The 18,600-nt window shown below is 39.3% G+C and overlaps 1 protein-coding gene across 1 annotated transcript in view; it reads right to left on the bottom strand.

The window, feature by feature from the left end:
• LOC124167663 overlaps positions 1–18,600 on the bottom strand; it is a 79,512-nt gene that overhangs the window by 17,839 nt on the left and 43,073 nt on the right. The window contains exons 7-11 of the mRNA XM_046545647.1: positions 14,139–14,472; positions 10,135–10,156; positions 5,998–6,211; positions 4,118–4,272; positions 826–1,051 (exon numbers count right to left, since the gene is read on the bottom strand). Of these exons, the coding sequence (XP_046401603.1) occupies positions 826–1,051; positions 4,118–4,272; positions 5,998–6,211; positions 10,135–10,156; positions 14,139–14,472 (951 nt within the window). The remainder of the gene's footprint in view (positions 1–825; positions 1,052–4,117; positions 4,273–5,997; positions 6,212–10,134; positions 10,157–14,138; positions 14,473–18,600) is intronic.

Here is an 18,600-nt window from a genome sequence, read left to right on the forward strand (position 1 = left end):
ATGTCACTTTATGAAAAAATTGACTTAGAAAATTAAAAGTGGTCAATTTGGAAATAATTTAATAAATATTTCTCTAAAATTTGAAAACCAATATACAGTTAAACAAAATACTTTACATAGTTGAGACGGAAAACATTATTGGAGCCACCCATCCCACTATGACCCAATGGAAGGGTTCCATGAACCAGCGCATGTTATTGGTCGTAGGGTTCAATGCCCAGATGATCTAAAATATTGGTGCGATTATTACTGCAGTATATAAGCAGTGATTCGTCCGGATTTCCTTCACTTTTGATCCATTTTCTTGGGCAATATTTCGCCAACGTTCCAGTTGGATTCCTAAGGTCCACTGAAGGTTAGCGCCATACTTAACAGGAAGAAAAATTAATGTGCACTGTTTCATATATTCCATACTTAAAAACAATGAACCGCGGTATATTATGGACTTCTTTCCCAAGAGAACAATATTGCCTAATGTTGTTCCAAGCAGTGGCGCAGCGACCTATTTTTTTGGGAGGGATAAACCCTCCCCCAACCCACCAGATCTCAGAGAAATTTTAACCTAATTTACTGAATTGAGTTAATAATACTCAGAGAAAAGTGTAAAGATTAATGAAATATCCCTCAGAAAGCCGTAAAACTCACCATTATGAACCATTTTTCTTTAATATTTTCTGGGGGGGCAGCACCTCCCGCTTACCCGGGCAGGTATGCCATACCCCCAGACTCCCCGGTATCAGTTTTGCCTATAAACCCCCCCCCCAGACTTAATTCCTAGCAGCGCCCCTGGTTCCAAGAGCTGAACGGAAAACAGCCGGTGCTTACCCGTTTGGTACTGAAGGAGGGCAAGCCACGGGTATTGCTTGAGGTTGGCTACGGTTCCTCCAATTATCTTGTCGCTCACGTCAGATCCGCAGATGTCGGGCATTAAGAGGCTCCAGTTGGGATGCTGTGAATAGTCCACCCCGCGATCCTCGGTGCTGTCGTCTTCTTCGGGGAGCGGATCGTCCGTAGGACAACACACCAGTGGACGGTTCCCCCGAGTGACATCCTAATCGTCAATGTAAACGAGGTAATTTATATGGATGTATTTATTGCCAAGTTGAAAAAATCATTCGGTAACCATTTTTAGCGATACATCAACTGTCCCCCAACCGGTAAAACTTTGAATACACCGGGAATATACACGACGGAGCAAAATTGTCACGAAATTATAATCCTGGATAGCTTATGCCAGTAGGAACCAAAATTACATCATGACGTTTATGTCGAAAACGCACCATTTTTTATATTTTATAGACTTCAGGATCAAAAAGGAACTTCCTAACGATTCAAGTATTGGGTAGTTTCCTTCATCAATGAAAACGAAAGGCATTGATTGCGATTCGTTACCCACCAATAGTGTATTCATAATATACAAATTATTTGGTTATAGAAATCCCAGTTTAGACGAATGGCTATGGTCAATTTTAACCGCATTTGAAAAAGGCCAGATTGGCCCCCATGCGATGCCACTCCATGTGACGTCACAGGGACCTATTTTCTCTACGAGTAGATAGGAGTTTTACATCGTCTGAGATTACCAATGCATGCATGAGGCACAGAGCTCAGGGAAACATCTCTTAATAATCACCTATTAAATTGTCTAAGGTCGGAAAGTTTCCTTCGTTTGATAAGGTAGTAATAATCCATATTTAAGCCAAGCGCTACCTGCTAGCAGGGTACTCTGCTACCTGCTAGCAACCTGCATCGTATCAGCGCTCAAAGCCTCGCCCCAAGGTCACCTCACAGGATGGAAGCGGGAACCAGAATGACGTCACACGGACTCTTAACAGCATTAATACATAGCCGTCGCGTTTTCGCATGCTTGAAATTTTTCACTTTTCATTTAATCTCGAAAAATAGGCATCGTCATTGAAAAATCAGAAAGTGTGAAATACGTACTCCATGATAAATGATCTTTCGATTTAGGCATTAAAAAAATAATGGGAAACCACCCTCTTGAGCTTTCCATTTTATTTAGTCAACTGAGAAGCACAACAACAACAATGAACATGTTATTTATAAAAACAGTTAAAGCATTAAATTTCAATCTCAAAAATTTATAAATTAAAGAAACTTTCAGCAAAGTGTTCCGATTGGCCGTGAGTTTACCCTGTTGCCGGAAAATCTGGACGAAGGCAAAGGCAAATGCAGGAAAAGCATTCGAAGTGATGAGATTTTCTGAGCATCCGGCAACAGGGCACACGCGTGGCAATCCGAAGTGCTTTGCTGAAAGTTTCTGTAGTTAAAAAATGGTGAATTTACTTTTTTTAAATTACTTCATATTGCCGAAAAAAATTACTTGACACGACTATCGGCTTTGTGCTCGAAGATATGAAATCAAGCATAGCTGTAAGCTTATTAAAAAAATCATTTCTCTGCGTCAAATTTGACTTTTTAATATTGATTGTCATTTCGACTGCTGCAGTGATTGCTAAAAAAAATTTATCCGTTCCCTTATATATTTTTGACTTGATATAATTAGTACTTAGGGGAAAGTATTTGAAAAATAGATAATAGTAGATTAATCATGAATGGCTTGTATAAGTCATAAAATTTCATATGTTATGATACATAAAAATGTCATTTGAATGCCTAACTATCTCGTGAATTTATAATTTTCTCTCCATATGGATATCCTAAAATGTGTGTTAAGCGAGCCAACTTCTCTAACGCCAGAAAGTCTTGTAGATTCATCGAATTAATTCCTCTGAATACCATCAAATAATATTCATCAACTATATATAAGAATGGAGTGCCATAAAAGGCGAGACTTTTCAATCAAGTTCAATCAGCCTGTGAATTATTTTCATTTACCGGAACTTGGCGACTTATTTCTCTTTCTGGTACCCTTGTTCCTAAATATAAGTCGTAAAAATTGGATTTAAAGTGATGAATTTTTATGTTTCATGGCAAAAGAATTCAGTAATTCTCTTTCTAATTGAATTGCTCATAATGAAATTCTATGGAATCAGAAAATGAGCAAATTATTCAAAAGAAATGTATTACTACGTTCTACAAGAACTTATCTATTGGTCCCACACCACCGCACAAATATACCTTCGATCCTTCGTAGTTTCTATTTCTCGCAGATTGAATTCATTGCCGGATGATTTCAAAACATGTAAATACTTGACAAGTTTTCAATGTTATAACTTCAAACATGCTAAAATGAAAAAGAAATTGATATTTATATTTTTTATTGCTGTATTCTCATTCACTCGTGGGCAACACATATAAGGAATACTTGCGGCATAGCCCTAATGAAATTAGGATTCGTCAAGCGTATTTTGGAAGGATTTCGGTTGAGAAAGTAAAAGAAAGGTGCTATTTCGCACTCGTCCGACCGCACTTTGAATATGCAACGAACATATGGAATCCGGTGCAGAATGACTTAATCCGTGAACTAAATGAAATACAAAGGAAGGCTGCGCGGTTCGTCAAAAACTGCTACTGGCGTACAGACAACCCAGATGTTGAGTGAATTAGGCTGGGAGCCGCTGGAGACTCGCAGGCTGCGCGCTAGGCTTAGATCGTTTAAACAATTGAGAATAGATATTTTAAAGAGCGACACAGAGAACATAATATGAGAGCCCCATTATATATCCCCGTCCGACAGAAGCGATAAATTAAGATAGATGTTTTGCCGAACGGATAGATATGGGAATTTGTTTTTCCCCCGAACCATATAGGACTTTAATGAATGCTATAATCGTGATTTCGTTTGAGCATTTTCTTTTAATGTGTAAATTGCTGGTGCCCTAAAACCCCCTGCCACACGCCTTTTAGGCGGCTTGCGGAGTAGTATGTAGATGTGTACGCAATATCCAGGATTTTTAGTTGATTTTTTCATTATGTTTTATTTATTTGTTTTCTATGTAAATGTAATGTATAGGTTGTACATTTATCAATATACGATACTCTTAGATAGGACCAAGTAGTTCTCAATATTAATGTCTATTATTATTATTCAAAAAAACGTCCAATATCATGGTATTTCCCTTTAGGAACCTTATCAAAATCAAAATTATTTTTATCGGGCTGGACGATATTGCTTGTAAATTTACGTGCTCACCACGTATCCACACTGCGACTGCCGCAGGAACTCCTTTGTTTCCTTGGATATGTCCGGCGGAGTTATTAGCGCTCTTAATGGCTCGCAGACGGCTAGCGGAATGCATTCTCCTGCCAGGTCATCAGGCGTTCGACAGAGCCCGCCATATTTGATTTCTGTGCAGATATGAGAGGTAACAAGTGAAGATATCAGTATCAATAAATATTTTCATACCAAAGAAACACAATTTTTTACTCAACCCCCAAGAGCTATAACCAATGGAATGTTAATTACTCTTCTTCAAGTGAAGCCAAAAGGTTACACTCTGTTACGCTGGTCAATAAAAATTGTAAACTTAAAATATCACTCTGACAAGCCCTGAAGAGGAAATTTTCTTAATAGGGTTCAGGATGTATATGTGCTGACTATGATGACAATGGGATAGGCTTACATCGAAACGTCGCACAGTGGGGTCAAACCGCACATTAAGGCACACAAGTCCAAAGATGAAAGTTAAAATTGTAGTTTTTTTAATATTAGGGTGGGTAATCGGATGTTCTAACTGCATAACGGATTATTTCACAGGTTGGTAAGTATGCTCCTGCGCGTAGGAATTTGTGACAAAGTAAGAGAATAGAGAAGCACAGGTATCGTAAACGCAGACGCCTAAATGGACGGTCGATTTTAAACCGTGATTATAGTTCTTTGGTCCTCTTGATTTCAATTTTGAAACTTGATCCATTGAATCAATCGATTGAAATAAGAATGGAAAATATAAGTATGCTTCTAGTATTAATATTTTGGAGATAATAACCGTGGAGAATTCATGAATGGGGAGTCGTTGACTTTTCACGATGAAAAGTTTTAAAGTTGGGAAAAGTTTTATAATCAAAAGGAATTCTATCGTGATTTTAGATGTATTATTCATTAAAGAATGAGCGTAATAATTTGAAAGAGATCCAACGCCATCGAGTGGCAAAAGGATTTAACGATAAAAGGATAGCTATGCATGACAAGGCGAAAGGGAATTCATCCGGCCGCTATGGCCGCATGGCAACGGGTAAACTGTAATATGAACAGTGTCAATTAAGGTATTATTATTATTTTGAAATAAATCAATTTTGCATGCTCTATGAATTGTATCTACTGTTAGGTACAAACGGTGAAGTTTTCTAGACAAGGGCTGAGGTTTTTGCGATGCGATTCCACTCCAGGTGACGTCACAGGGACCTAGTTTCAACACGAGTAGATAGGAGTTCTTTATTGTCTGAGATTAATAATGTATGCATGAGGCACAGGGCTCAGGGAAACATCTCTTAATAATTACACATTAAAAATACCTTAAAATACATTAAAATTAAGTTCGGAAAGTCTCCTTCGTTTGATGGGGGAATAATAACCCTTATTTAAGCCAAGCGCTACCTGCTAGCAGGGTACTCTGCTACCTGATAGCATCCTGCGTCGTTCCAGCGCTCAAACCTCGCCCCAAGGTCACCTCACACGCCGACAGCTGGAACCATAAATACGTCACACGGACTTTTCCCATCATTCCTACTTAGCCGTCGCGTTTTCGCGCGCTTGAAATTTTACACTTTTCGTTCAATCGCGAAAAATAGATATCGTCATTCAAAAATTTTAGAGCGTGAAATGCGTACTCCAGGAGTAATAATCTTTCGATTTAGGCAATAAAAAAATAATAGGAAACCACCCTATTGCAGACGACAATGCTTTTGATCGAGGAAGAAGTACGGGAATAGAATATCAAAATGTGGCACCAGTGATCTATGCGCAGTGAACGCGCTATTTGGAATTTTACAAAAAAGTGGCAAAATCCCCGCTTACCCTGTAAGGGTTAAGAAGGCATTAGCATGGAAAGTGTTAAGGATGGTTGCGTTACTCACGTGCAATCGTAGTGGAATGTATGGAGAGAAGGAATATCAATGGAAGGGTGCCGCAGATTCGACTGACCGTCATCCTCACCGTGTATGCGTTTCGCTGGTCAAGGAAAAGAATGCCTGTAAAGGCACACGCTAGTAGTAGACTTGGTCGATTCCGGAAGACTGTTGCACTGAGGCTTTCCTGTGAAGTTAACGACCACAAAGGCGGTAGGGGAAGCTAAGGGTGGGTCCTTGGGAGAGGTTTGAAAAAGGAAGTGGAAGAGAAAAGCCGCACTCACTTTTTAAGATAATTAAGGCTGGGTTATTGGAAAAAAATATTATAGAGGTATATACTCTTCCTCCTACATTGGAAGGAGCGATCATAAATTCAAAATTAGTTCAAGAAGCAGAAAACAGTAATTTTGAAAAAATCCTTCCTACATAATAAAGGAGTGGAACGACCTACCCGAATATATTTTTAAGATTTAAGATTTTTTCCCCGAAAATGCTAAAATTTCTGAGAATGACTTTTCATCAATTCTTGGCTGATGTCATTGTGATTTAAAGGGAGAGTTGGAAATTGGTTTATTTTTGTCAGTCTTCATTTGTTAGTCGTGTGACGCTGGAATTAATTTTTTTAATACTATCGGTGTATTTCCTGTTCCTTTACCTTTTTTTCTTAAATTTGTAGACTTTTCATTCATTTATTTAAATCTATTGCTGCCACCATACAATAGCCTACTTTTAGCAACGTGTAATAAATAAATAAATAAATAAACAATGAAAAACAATTATCGTTAGATTCCAGTACCTCCCCGTGCCTCCATGAAAAATGGCGTCATGATTTCGTTTTTTCTCGGCGACTTATATTAATAAATATTCTCGGGTTACTGGCTGAGTGAGAAATTTTTAGGCAGACGTCTCAATGGAACATTCTTCCATTGTCGTCGGAGCAGTGATGAATACAGGTTTGTTCTTTCGCCCAGCATCTCACATTCAGTGAATGTTGCTCTCATTAAAAGCGCTCAAGCCTTGAAAAAGTGAGTTGTTTTCCTGAGACTCAAACACTCAGACCTCTCAGAAAGACACTAGCTGAGATTCCTTATTTACTCCCCGATCCCTAACCCTCATGCTTCCAATGCGAAAACGATTTTGATCCCGGATTTCTACGATAAGCAATCTAACTCTCTAACTACAGGTCCACCACATTGCCAACTTTTACGCATAATTTGATATTTCACTTGCACTGAATTATTTATTTCATGCTTAATAACTGATCATTCTATAATTAAAATATGAAGATACCACCAGGCACCGTTTTTTTCATCAAATAATGTACTTTTTCAATATGAAGAGTATTGCCCAAGGTGCAACGTGAAAGATAGCCAGTAATGATCTACAGTTCGTAATTGCTCTGTCACTTTAGAAAACAAGGATAAGGCGAAGGATGCTTTGCGGTAAACGGTCATTGCAAGAGTACAAGGAAATATGCGGTCTAGGTCTGCAATACTGACAAGCGCCGTGTGAATGCACTTTTATCGCAAGTGAAAGAGACGTGCTATTTCGCACTCTTCCGACCACACCTTGAATTCAGCGACTATGTGGGATCCGGCGCAGAAAGACTAAATCCGTGAACTGAATAAAATACAAAGCTAAGCTGCACGATTCGTCAAAAACTGCTACGGGAGTACTGACTGCGTTACGCAGATGTTAAGCGAACTAGGCTGGGATCATCTAGAGACTCGGAGGCTGCGCGATAGGCTTAGATTGCTTGAACGATTGAGAATGGATATCTGAGCGACACGGAGAACATAATATTAGAGCCACACTATATTTCCAGGTCCGACAGAAACGATAACTTAAGATAGATATTTTGCCGAACGGATATGTGTGGGAATTCGTTCTTCACTAAAAATTTCGATAAAGTACTTAAATAAATACTAGGCCTGATTTTGTTGCAGGATTTCCTTTTTATATGCAAGCGGCTTGGGTTCTAATACACCCCGACGCTCGCCTATATAGACGGCTTCGGAATAATAATAGTAGGACTATTAAAATGACGAAGAAATGCTGTTAATATAATATAATTATGACCGACATAGATATCATCCATATCTTCAAGCTTATTAATCAAGCTCAACCGTGATTTTTCTGTAATGTATTTAAGTGGGGTGGGGCCATTGTGTTATCTAAAGCTGCCAGGGATGAAATCAGGATGCGAGGCTATTAAATTTCCAAGTAGATATTTCGGTATGACAGCTTAAAAGTTCAAGAAATGGAAAATATCCATTCGGTCATATTTGCATGATTATTTATAGGCGTCCGATATTTAAGTGTAAGTTGGTGTCCGAACACCTCCTGCCACACGCCTTAAAGGCGGCTTGCGGGGTAGTTTGTAGATTAAGTAGATCACCTCGCTACGGTACAAACCAAATGGGGGTTAGAGGGAGCAAAATCTTCCCCGAGAATCATTGTGGGCACCATTAAACATAAAATTTAAAAAAATGCCTTCAAAAGTTGACTTTGCTCTATTTGGAAGATATCATTAACGAGTGAAATCGGGCGCCCTTTGAGGAATTCTTTCGGGGCTCAGCACTATGTCATTGACTTCATCTCCGCCGACGGATCGGAAAACGACTTGCCGCCCATTTTCAAGGCCTCTTTATTCCACCGCGACACATTCCACACTGCAAAATCTGATACCCGTGTCTGTGTCTTTTCCTCCCCCGGGATTTCCAACATAAATAACCGCCGCGTCATATCTGATCTGATGTCGTGCGTAGAAACTTCAGGGGTTCTTTCCGGACCAAAAAAAATCTCCCCCTTTCCATTTTCACGTTCCTCCTCGCCACATACATAATAAACTCTCTGCTTCACATTCCCCGATTCCGTCTTCCCATCTCTCAACGCTCACTTTAATACTAAATCCCCTCCTTGTTTAACTCACTGGCTTCAAAAATTTTTTCCCTTGATCTCTTTCCCTCTACCACTATTTTTTTTTTTTTTTTTTTTATTCTAAAACCACCGGATACAGCTCTCATTGGCCATTTTACTCCGGGGTGTTCAACATATGTAACAGTAAACGTTCACAAACAACCATGCCCTGGACCGGGGAAACCTACCCAGGCGGGACTCGAACCCGCGACCTCTTGTTTGGCAGGCGAAGACGTTACCCCGCCGCCACCGAGGCCGGCATTTTCAAAACCTCCCTAAAATGACACCTGAACAATTCACCACCCTCTAACCCATAATCCCCCTTCTCATGCTGAAGAATTTTATTTCTTGATTTTTGTTTTTATATAGCCACTGTATTATTTTTAAGCCGTTATTTATTTATTGAGGTCAGCCAATGTAAAAGAATATGAGCCGTTTTTGGCGGTTAAATAAAAAAATAAAGATAACACGCCTTGGAAATGGGCAGCAAGTCCTATTCCGAAATTTCGACGGAAATGAAGTCAATAACCTGGTGCAGAGCCAGAGAAAAAATTCTTAATATTATTCACTGGGTCAAACTAAATCGTGTGGGTCAATCTTAAGTCTCCAATATATCTAGAAAAAAAATATTCAGGGTTCATTTTAGGAGAACGTCCAATTTGGGGTTAGGGGGGCATCTGAAGGTGGTAATTATTATTTGGTGGTAATTGTTATTGGATTGGTTCGGCAAAATATCTATCTTAAGTTATCGCTTCTGTCGGACCTGGAAATATAGTAAGGCTCTAATATTATGTTCTCCGTGTCGCTCAGATATCTATTCTCAATCGTTCAAGCAATCTAAGCCTATCGCGCAGCCTCCGAGTCTCTAGATGATCCCAGCCTAGTTCGCTTAACATCTGCGTAACGCAGTCAGTACGCCCGTAGCAGTTTTTGACGAATCGTGCAGCTTAGCTTTGTATTTTGTTCAGTTCACGGATTAAGTCTTTGTGCGCCGAATCCCATATGCTCGCTGAATTCAAGGTGTGGTCGGAAGAGTGCGAAATAGCACCTTTCTTTCACTTGCGATAAAAGTGCATTCACACGGCGCTTGTCAGTATTGCAGGCCTAGACCGCATATCTCCTTGTACTCTTGCAATGCCCGTTTACCGCAAAGCATCCTTCGCCTTATCCTTGTTTTCTAAAGTGACAGAGCAATTACGAACTGTAGATCGTTACTGGCTATCTCACACGGTGCACGTTGGGCAATGCTCTTTGTAGTGAGAGAGTACATCATTTGATGAAAAAAAGGTACCTGGTGGTAAGTTTATATTTTGATTATAGAATAATCGGCTATAAAGCATGAAAATAATTAATTCAGAGAAAGTGAAATATCGAATTATGGCGTAGAAGTTGGCTATGTGGTGGCCCCTGTAGTTATAGAGCTTATCGTAGAAATCCGGGATCAAAATCGTTTTCGCAGTGGAAGCATGGAGATTGAGGAGATTACCCGGATGAAATCCTAAAAAGAATTTACAGATATTCCTGTCAACTGTTTTTTAACACTTACGGTGCAGGTGTAAATTTTGAATTCATATTCAATGGCGAATCTATTATTTCGCATATTTCGTATTTAAAAGACTGATTACCGTACAATTATGTCAAATAATCATATTTATTTTTTATCTTCTTTATTTTATTTAATTAATTTTTAAACCACCGAATACAGCTCATATTGGCCATTTTATATCGTGGTATTCAACAAATTTAACAATTGAATGTACACAAACAACCACGCCTTGAACAGGGGAAATCTACCCAGGCGGGACTCGAACCCGCGACCTCTTTCTTGATTGAAGTGGGATCGGGAAGTAAATAAGGTATCTCAGCTATTGTCTTTCTGAGAGGTCTTTGTGTATGAGTCTCAGGAAAACAACTCACTTTTTCAAGGTTTGAACACTTTTAATAAGAGCATGGTCCCCGATCGTATCCAAGGAAAAGTAAATTAACTTCAACCAAGCGTGCACTTACCTCGGCTGAAAATCCTCCTTTTTCTTCATTATAGACTATTTCAGTATGGGTATGTTGAAACTCAGTTTAAATACGGTGAATGAAGAGCGTTTAAATACATGCAGTGTCAATTACCTTACCGTGTTGCGGCTAATCCAGCTTCAGACGCGCGGAGACGAACCTTGCCGCGCATTCGAAATATCAATTTTATTTCCAGCGTCGCAAACTTATTTCGAAGGTAACTGCATATATACCTTGAGAAATCTTCAAACACTGCTCTGATGTAAGGTATTTCGCATGAATTTGCCGAAAACCCATTTGAAACTCTTACTAAACGTAAAAGTTTGTCAAAAAACAGTGTCCGCCATTTTTAACTGCATGGTAAGAATTCGAAGATATTCTTTAAGATTACGGAAGCTAAAAGAAAAATCACGGTAATAACCGATTATAATTTTTTTATTCCGTAAGAATCCACCTCTAACTTCACCATCTACTTTGGAAGATTTTCAGAGAAAATCGAAGACGGGCGTTTTAATGTAAATTTGCTAAGGTTTGAGCCTCTGTATCTCATTGACTGTAACGGGTAAGATGTCAAATAAGGTGTAATTCCATAAAGTTCATTCATTTTTGAGTTTACATGCTATTTTTCAACTTTTGATCTCAAAAATGGCCATTTCGTAATGTTGACCGGCTTTTTCCGATTCCCGACCGCTGTGCGTCGTTGATAAAGAAGAAAATGAAGCAGTATAGGGTAGTTTCCTTCATCAAAGAAAACGAAAGGCATTGATTGTGATTCGTTACCCTCCATTACTGTATTCATAATATAAAAATTATTTGGATTTAGAAATCCCAGTTCAGACGAATGGCAACGGTCAATTTTAACTGCATTTGGAAAAGGCCAGATTGGCGCCCATGCGATGCCACTCCACGTGACGTCACAGGGACCTAGTTTCTATACGAGTAGATAGGAGTTTTACATCGTCTGAGATTACCAATAAATGCATGAGGCACAGAGCTCGGAGAAACATGTCTTAATAATCACCTATTAAAACTAGCTATGGTCGGGAAATTTCCTTCGTTTGATAAGGTATTAATAATCCATAATTAAGCCAAACCCTACCTACTAGCAGGGTACTCTGCTACCTGGGTACTCTGGTACCTGCTAGCAGCCTGCATCAGCAGCTTGCGCCTAGCGGCGTACATGTCTTCGCCCCAAGGTAACCTCACACGGTACGGCGCGCGGCGGCAGCGGGAACCAGAATGATGTCACACGAGATTTTCCCAGCATTAATACTTAGCCGTCGCGTTTTCGCGCACTTGAAAACTTTCACTTTTCATTATACGCGAGAAATATATATCGTCATTTAAAAATCTAAAAGCGTGAAATGCGTACTCCAGGAGTATTAATCTTTCTATTTAGGCAATAAAAAATAATAGGAAACCACCCTATTGTAAAACAAAAAAAAACGTATTTAGTTCCCTGGATTCCCACCTGGCCGACTCGACGTTTGCCAAAGATTTGAGAATGACTACGTGGACAAATTAAATGTTTACAACATGCTAAGGTCATCTATGGAGTTAACCCAGATCAACTTGTTGCTCCCTTTACCGCGATGAAATTAACTTTTCAAAGATGTAAAAGTCGACAAGTGAGGTATAACCAGCAAATCTCGGTATTTAAAAGTACTCTCATTTTTATCGCAATGTGCAGCATTAATGGGAAAGAACCATCAAATGCATATGAAAATTTTTATTTTTAATTTTTTTTCAACAGGACAAGGATTTCATAGGAACATATGTACAGTTCGATTCACATGATGAACGTCTTCATTAAGCTCCCTCTCCTTACGGTATTTCGTCCGTTCAAGGTATTTATGACGTATTGATGGAAATAAATAATATGTAACCTTGTTTTTTTATTGCGTACAATAGAGTGTGAAGATCGTATCGTATATCCCACTATACTTTTCAGTATCGAAGATAAGTGGAAGTTTTCTCCTTCACTTTACTTATATTGAGCGGGAATATGTGTTTACATATTTTTACACACGCTAAATGCCCGTTCCAACTCTTGTGTTATTCATTTCTCGAGTAGATGATGGAAGGCCTGTACGTTGAATATAAATTTATTTGAGAATTTAATGTGAAAAATAATACTCTCTGAGTCGCTTTCAGAAATCATTCGGGAAAAGGGAAGAGAGGCTTGATTAAATGCCAAAGTTTTTGAAAAGGTTCTATGTTAACGCCGAAAGACCAAGAAAGCGTTCGAAAGCGATAATAATAAACTTAACTTTATTTTGAGTTCACATAATGACGAAGGGAAAATTCTCATATTACAATTAACGATTATCGAACTAACTCCAATGTAGAGACACCTAGCGGTCATCGCCGAGCAAAAAAAATAAGCATCGAATTTCCAATAGTACTTCCAGTACTGAAGTTATTAATGCTGCGATGACCGTTATATGTCCTCTCCGTTTCAGGTGTTTTGCAAATTAGGTCGTCGTTTTACTACAAGTAAACTCTAAATCAAGTTAAAGTGATTAGGGGCGCTTGTGCCAACGTCCTAAGTAAGTAAGCCCCTTAAAAAATCTCACATCGATTTTATGTCGACTTTATGAGAAAATATCACGTAAGTATGTGTTAGTACTGCACAACATAAGGAAAATGAATACTGGCAGATTTTGGCGTTTCAATTTTTTCTTCTTTTGTTCGCCTTATGAATAAATAAGAACTCGACTTTCGATCGAGCGAGAGAACTCAAAACTATAAAAAAGCATGCATATTTCTTCCACACGCCCATAAATGCACCATATGCCTCGTTCACCATGCACATTTGTTCATTCACAGTAATGAGGACGTATTGCTTCTAATAAATAGTAAAATAACCGTGTTTTTTAATAACGTATATTGGTCAGCGAAAGGTCCAATCCCTAACCCTCTCATTATATTTCTTAGTCTCTGAAACAAGGAAGTGGAAGCTAATGCTGTTTTCTGGCTCCATTCGTTTTCATATTGTGGGCGTTCTTTTTCCCATGTTTTATCCTGTTGCTTAGTTTGAATCGATTTGTCACCGATGTCATCGTTTTCGCAGAATTCCACTCTCACTAGGCATGAAGGCCTAAGCATACATCCATGGTGTTCGGGCTGGGATGACTCGCGAGTATCACTATAACTGGCTCAGCTGTAGTCCTGGGCGAAACGTGAAAGTGAGCGATCGTCGTAGTTCGATGAATCGCGTTCACTCCCGGATGTTGTCCAGTATCCAGTCGAGGTAGTTGGTGACCCTGGCGTACACGCCGGGCATGTTGACGGAGCCGCAGAGCCTGGAGCCGAATGAGACCACGCCGATGAGGACGTGCCGTGGGGAGGAGTCGGACGCGTTGGCCGAGATGTCCTCCTGCCTGGAGAGCGGCCCGCCGCTGTCTCCCTCGCACGAGTCCTGATCCTCTTGGCCGCCGGCGCAGATCTGGCTGGCCGGCTCCACGTCCGCGTCTTGCCTGAAGGCCTCTATGCAGGTGTCAGGGGGAACCACACGCACGTCCACGAAGCGGAGAGTTGGACTGCCGGTCGGGGAGCCTGTGGAGATATCATTATTGTTTTATTGTCAGTATTATTTTAATATTAATGAAAAAAATAAAAAAAGAGAGAAATCTACATAATACCCTGCGAGACACCTCTAGGGTGTTCGGCAGGGGGTATCCAATCACCAGCATGCAGCATGCAATTGGACTCCTACATGCACAGCACACACTACAAAAAACGTCACGCATACTAACAAATTATACTACCATATGCTGTTAGAAATAATAATAAAATTAAGAAACATGCATCAAGTTTAACAAAGTTTAGTAGGCTACACTACAAGTCATGCAATCTATTTATGAGTTCTATCGCTGCCGTTATAATCTCTTACTGATCGTGGAAAAAAAGACGTTCTGAACCTGTCTGTTCTACAATCTATCTCTCTTATTTTATTTATATGAACTGATCTTCCGTAGTATGTTGGCGTCCGTAAGATATGGTTAACTTCGTTAGAAAAGACACAGCTGTTGAATATATCTAAAAGGTTTAGTCTACTTTTCAATCTACGGTCCGACAGAGATTCCCATCCGAGTTTATCGAAGAGGTCAGTTACACTAACAAGACTATCGTAACGACGTTTCACATACCTGGCAGCTCTTCTTTTCACGCGTTCTAACTTTGTTATTAAGCCTTTTTCATGAGGGTCCCAAACACTGGCAGTGTATTCCAAATGGGGTCTAACGTGGGATAAGTAGCTAATTTCTCTCACTTTGTCGTCGCACTTTCCTTGTATAATAATAATGCTAATGTGGATTTGAGAGTTTTAGACTAGCATGAGATCTCACGATGTAAAACGCATAAGGGTTCCAGGCAGTTTAAAGTTTTTGTTCCTAAACTGTTTAACAGCGGATGAGGGCTCATGGGAGCCCTTCGAGGATACAACATAACGGGGCCGGGAACCAACCCCGTGGCTTATACGCCCGATCACCCGGAGAGGGGGAGGAGAGGAAGGAAAAAGTAATAAAGGCGCCGCCGCGAGAGGAGCCCGTCGACGCCCATGGGGTGGGATAGGGAAGGAAGGAATGGGACGGGGAGAAACATCTCAACGCTATAGAAGCGAAGACGGCCCTACTAACAGCGAAACCAAGCAAATGCTATTAATGTTCTAACGACTTTGGAGAATCACTCTATGAGGAAGAATGATCCAACGATCAAATCGTTAGATTCCTAAACTGTTTAAAAATCTAAAGGGTTAATTGGTATCAACCAAGGAGGTTGTAAATATACTGGAGGGGGCACCACTGGTTTCGAGCGTGGAGCGAAGTGTGGCGGGAATGGGGGTGCTTGGGTAGGACAAGCCACGCCCACTTCACCAAAACATTTACAATCCCATAAGGGTCAATGCTTACTATTTGGTGAAATTTTTCGTGATAAGTCGGTAATACATTATAATAAACTATGAAACGCACAATGTTAACCTTTTTTCCTTACTTCATTGGTAGACTTCGCAAATTTATGACTCAAACATCTTTCATCGGGAAAAATTATTATCCATCACCACGGTTACGTTCCACAACCAGCTCAGTCTGAAATAAAATTTTGCGAGAGTAAACTAGTCATTTACCGGCACTAATACTGGTATTTAATTTTAGTGTAGTCAACGAAAAATTAGCAATTACTGTAATAAAGTATGTTTTCAAGGATATCCTCACCAGTGAAGATGCTATCAGACACAGATTTTATACATTAATAGAAGAATCGCGAATGATGGGAGCGAATCTTGGACGTTGACAGCAGCAGAGAAGTCAAGATTGTAGGCATTCGAAATGTGGTGCAAACGAATAATGATGAAGATAAAATGGATTGACCGTGTGAGTAACGAGAAAGTGCTAAGAAGAGTGGGAGAAAAGAGAAACCTCCTAAAAACCTTAAGCAGAAGAAGAGACAACTCAGTTGGCCACATTTTGAGACATGATGAACTGATGAAAACAACCGTAGAAGGACAGGTGGAAGGGTAGAAAGGCAAGGGACAGCCCCGAATGAGTTACATAGGACAGGTTATAAAGGATGTAAAAGAGAAGAAATACGTCGCTATAAAAAGGTTCGCGGATAGGAGAGAGGAATGGAGAGATGCGTCAAATCAATCTTAGGAATGTCGAATAATGATGATGATGATCTTAGACGTCCATGTCCTATTAATTTTTTCCATTTTCTACCTAGTAACTAGTATAGGTTATTTTAGTTATTACCCAGGATGGCATCAGACACATAGCCATAATGATGATGATGATGATCTTAGACGTCCATGTCCTATTAATTTTTTCCATTTTCTACCTAGTAACTAGTATAGGTTATTTTAGTTATTACCCAGGATGGCATCAGACACATAGCCATAATGATGATGATGATGATCTTAGACGTCCATGTCCTATTAATTTTTTCCATTTTCTACCTAGTAACTAGTATAGGTTATTTTAGTTATTACCCAGGATGGCATCAGACACATAGCCATAATGATGATGATGTTGATCTTAGACGTCCATGTCCTATTAATTTTTTCCATTTTCTACCTAGTAACTAGTATAGGTTATTTTAGTTATTACCCAGGATGGCATCAGACACATAGCCATAATGATGATGATGATGATCTTAGACGTCCATGTCCTATTAATTTTTTCCATTTTCTACCTAGTAACTAGTATAGGTTATTTTAGTCATTACCCAGGATGGCATCAGACACATAGCCATGTGTGGGTTTTTGGGAGGTCCAAAAATATCTATTAAGCCTGTATCTGTCCCATCTAGCTCAGACTCCCACACATTTACTCTAGTTTAGAAGTAATTTTAAAATTTTCGCGAATGTGTTTGCGTTGCTGGTGTGGTGTGGTGCTTGCATTAAGAGTAACCTTTAATGTTATAATTACTATGGTATTTGCAAAGATAACATAAAATTGGATATGTAGCTGGCAGTACAGAATACACTTTTTGTGTATGCGGATAAAAATGTTTTTTTAATATTTTTGTTATGTTTTGTTTTCATTTTAGTAGCTGAGCATTTTTTCGTGTGCTTAAATTTCATATTGATAGCCAGTGATGACCATTCTTTGAGACCCTCATGTTGTATTAGTCTTTGAATCTGGACTTTTAAACTGGATTTCCAGCTCTATTATTGATGTTCCTTTCCACTTAATCATACACTTTATTTTATTGTTGAGCTATGAATTTCTTGAAAGCGTGTTATCGTACTAATTTGCCCTATCATCATTTCTTCCATTCGTTTTTATTTTTATTAGCTTTTATAGATATTTATAAAGTGAACCTTCCAAAAAGCAGATGTCTCACCTAAATTATCTTATATTTTTATTGATAAATCATATTTACTTTATTTTTCGCCTCATAATCATAATTTTGCATTTAAATTCAATCCCCCACTTACAATAGGGTAGTTTCTTTCATCAAAGAAATCGAAATGCATTGATTGCGATTCATTACCCACCATTAGTGTATTCATAATACACAAATTATTTGGTTTTATAATTCCCAGTTTAGACGAATGGCAATGGTAAATTTTAACCGCATTTGAAAAAGGCCAGATTGACGCCCATGCGATGCCAATCCACGTGACGTCACAGGGACCTAGTTTCTATACGAGTAGATAGGAGTTATACATCGTCTGAGGTTACCAATGCATGCATGAGGCACAGAGCTCAGGGAAATATCTCTTAATAATCACCTATTAAAACTGGCTAAGGTCGGAAAGCTTTCATCGTTTGATTAAGAATTAATAATCCTTACTTAAGCCAAGCGCTACCTACTAGCAGCCTGCATCGCATATATCCTCGCCTTAACGTCACCTCACTCGGCGGCAGCGGGGATCATAATGACATCAAACGGGCTTTTCCCAGCATTCATACTTAGACGTCGCATTTTCGCGCGCTTGAAATTTTTCACTTCTCATTTAATCGCGAAAAATAGATATCGTCATTTAAAAATCCAAAAGCGTGAAATGCGTTCTCCAGGAGTGATAATCTTTCGATTTAAGTAATAAAAAAATTATAGCAAACCACCCTAATGACCTTAGTTGCCGGTCGCCTCCTCCAAGAACCATATCATGCCAGAGGTTAGCGATCACCAAATAATGTAAGCCAAAGAGTCGTAGAATCTACATCTACATAATACCCT

Source organism: Ischnura elegans, chromosome 11 (genome assembly GCF_921293095.1).
Source record: "Ischnura elegans chromosome 11, ioIscEleg1.1, whole genome shotgun sequence".
Classification (NCBI taxonomy): Eukaryota; Metazoa; Arthropoda; class Insecta; order Odonata; family Coenagrionidae; genus Ischnura; species Ischnura elegans.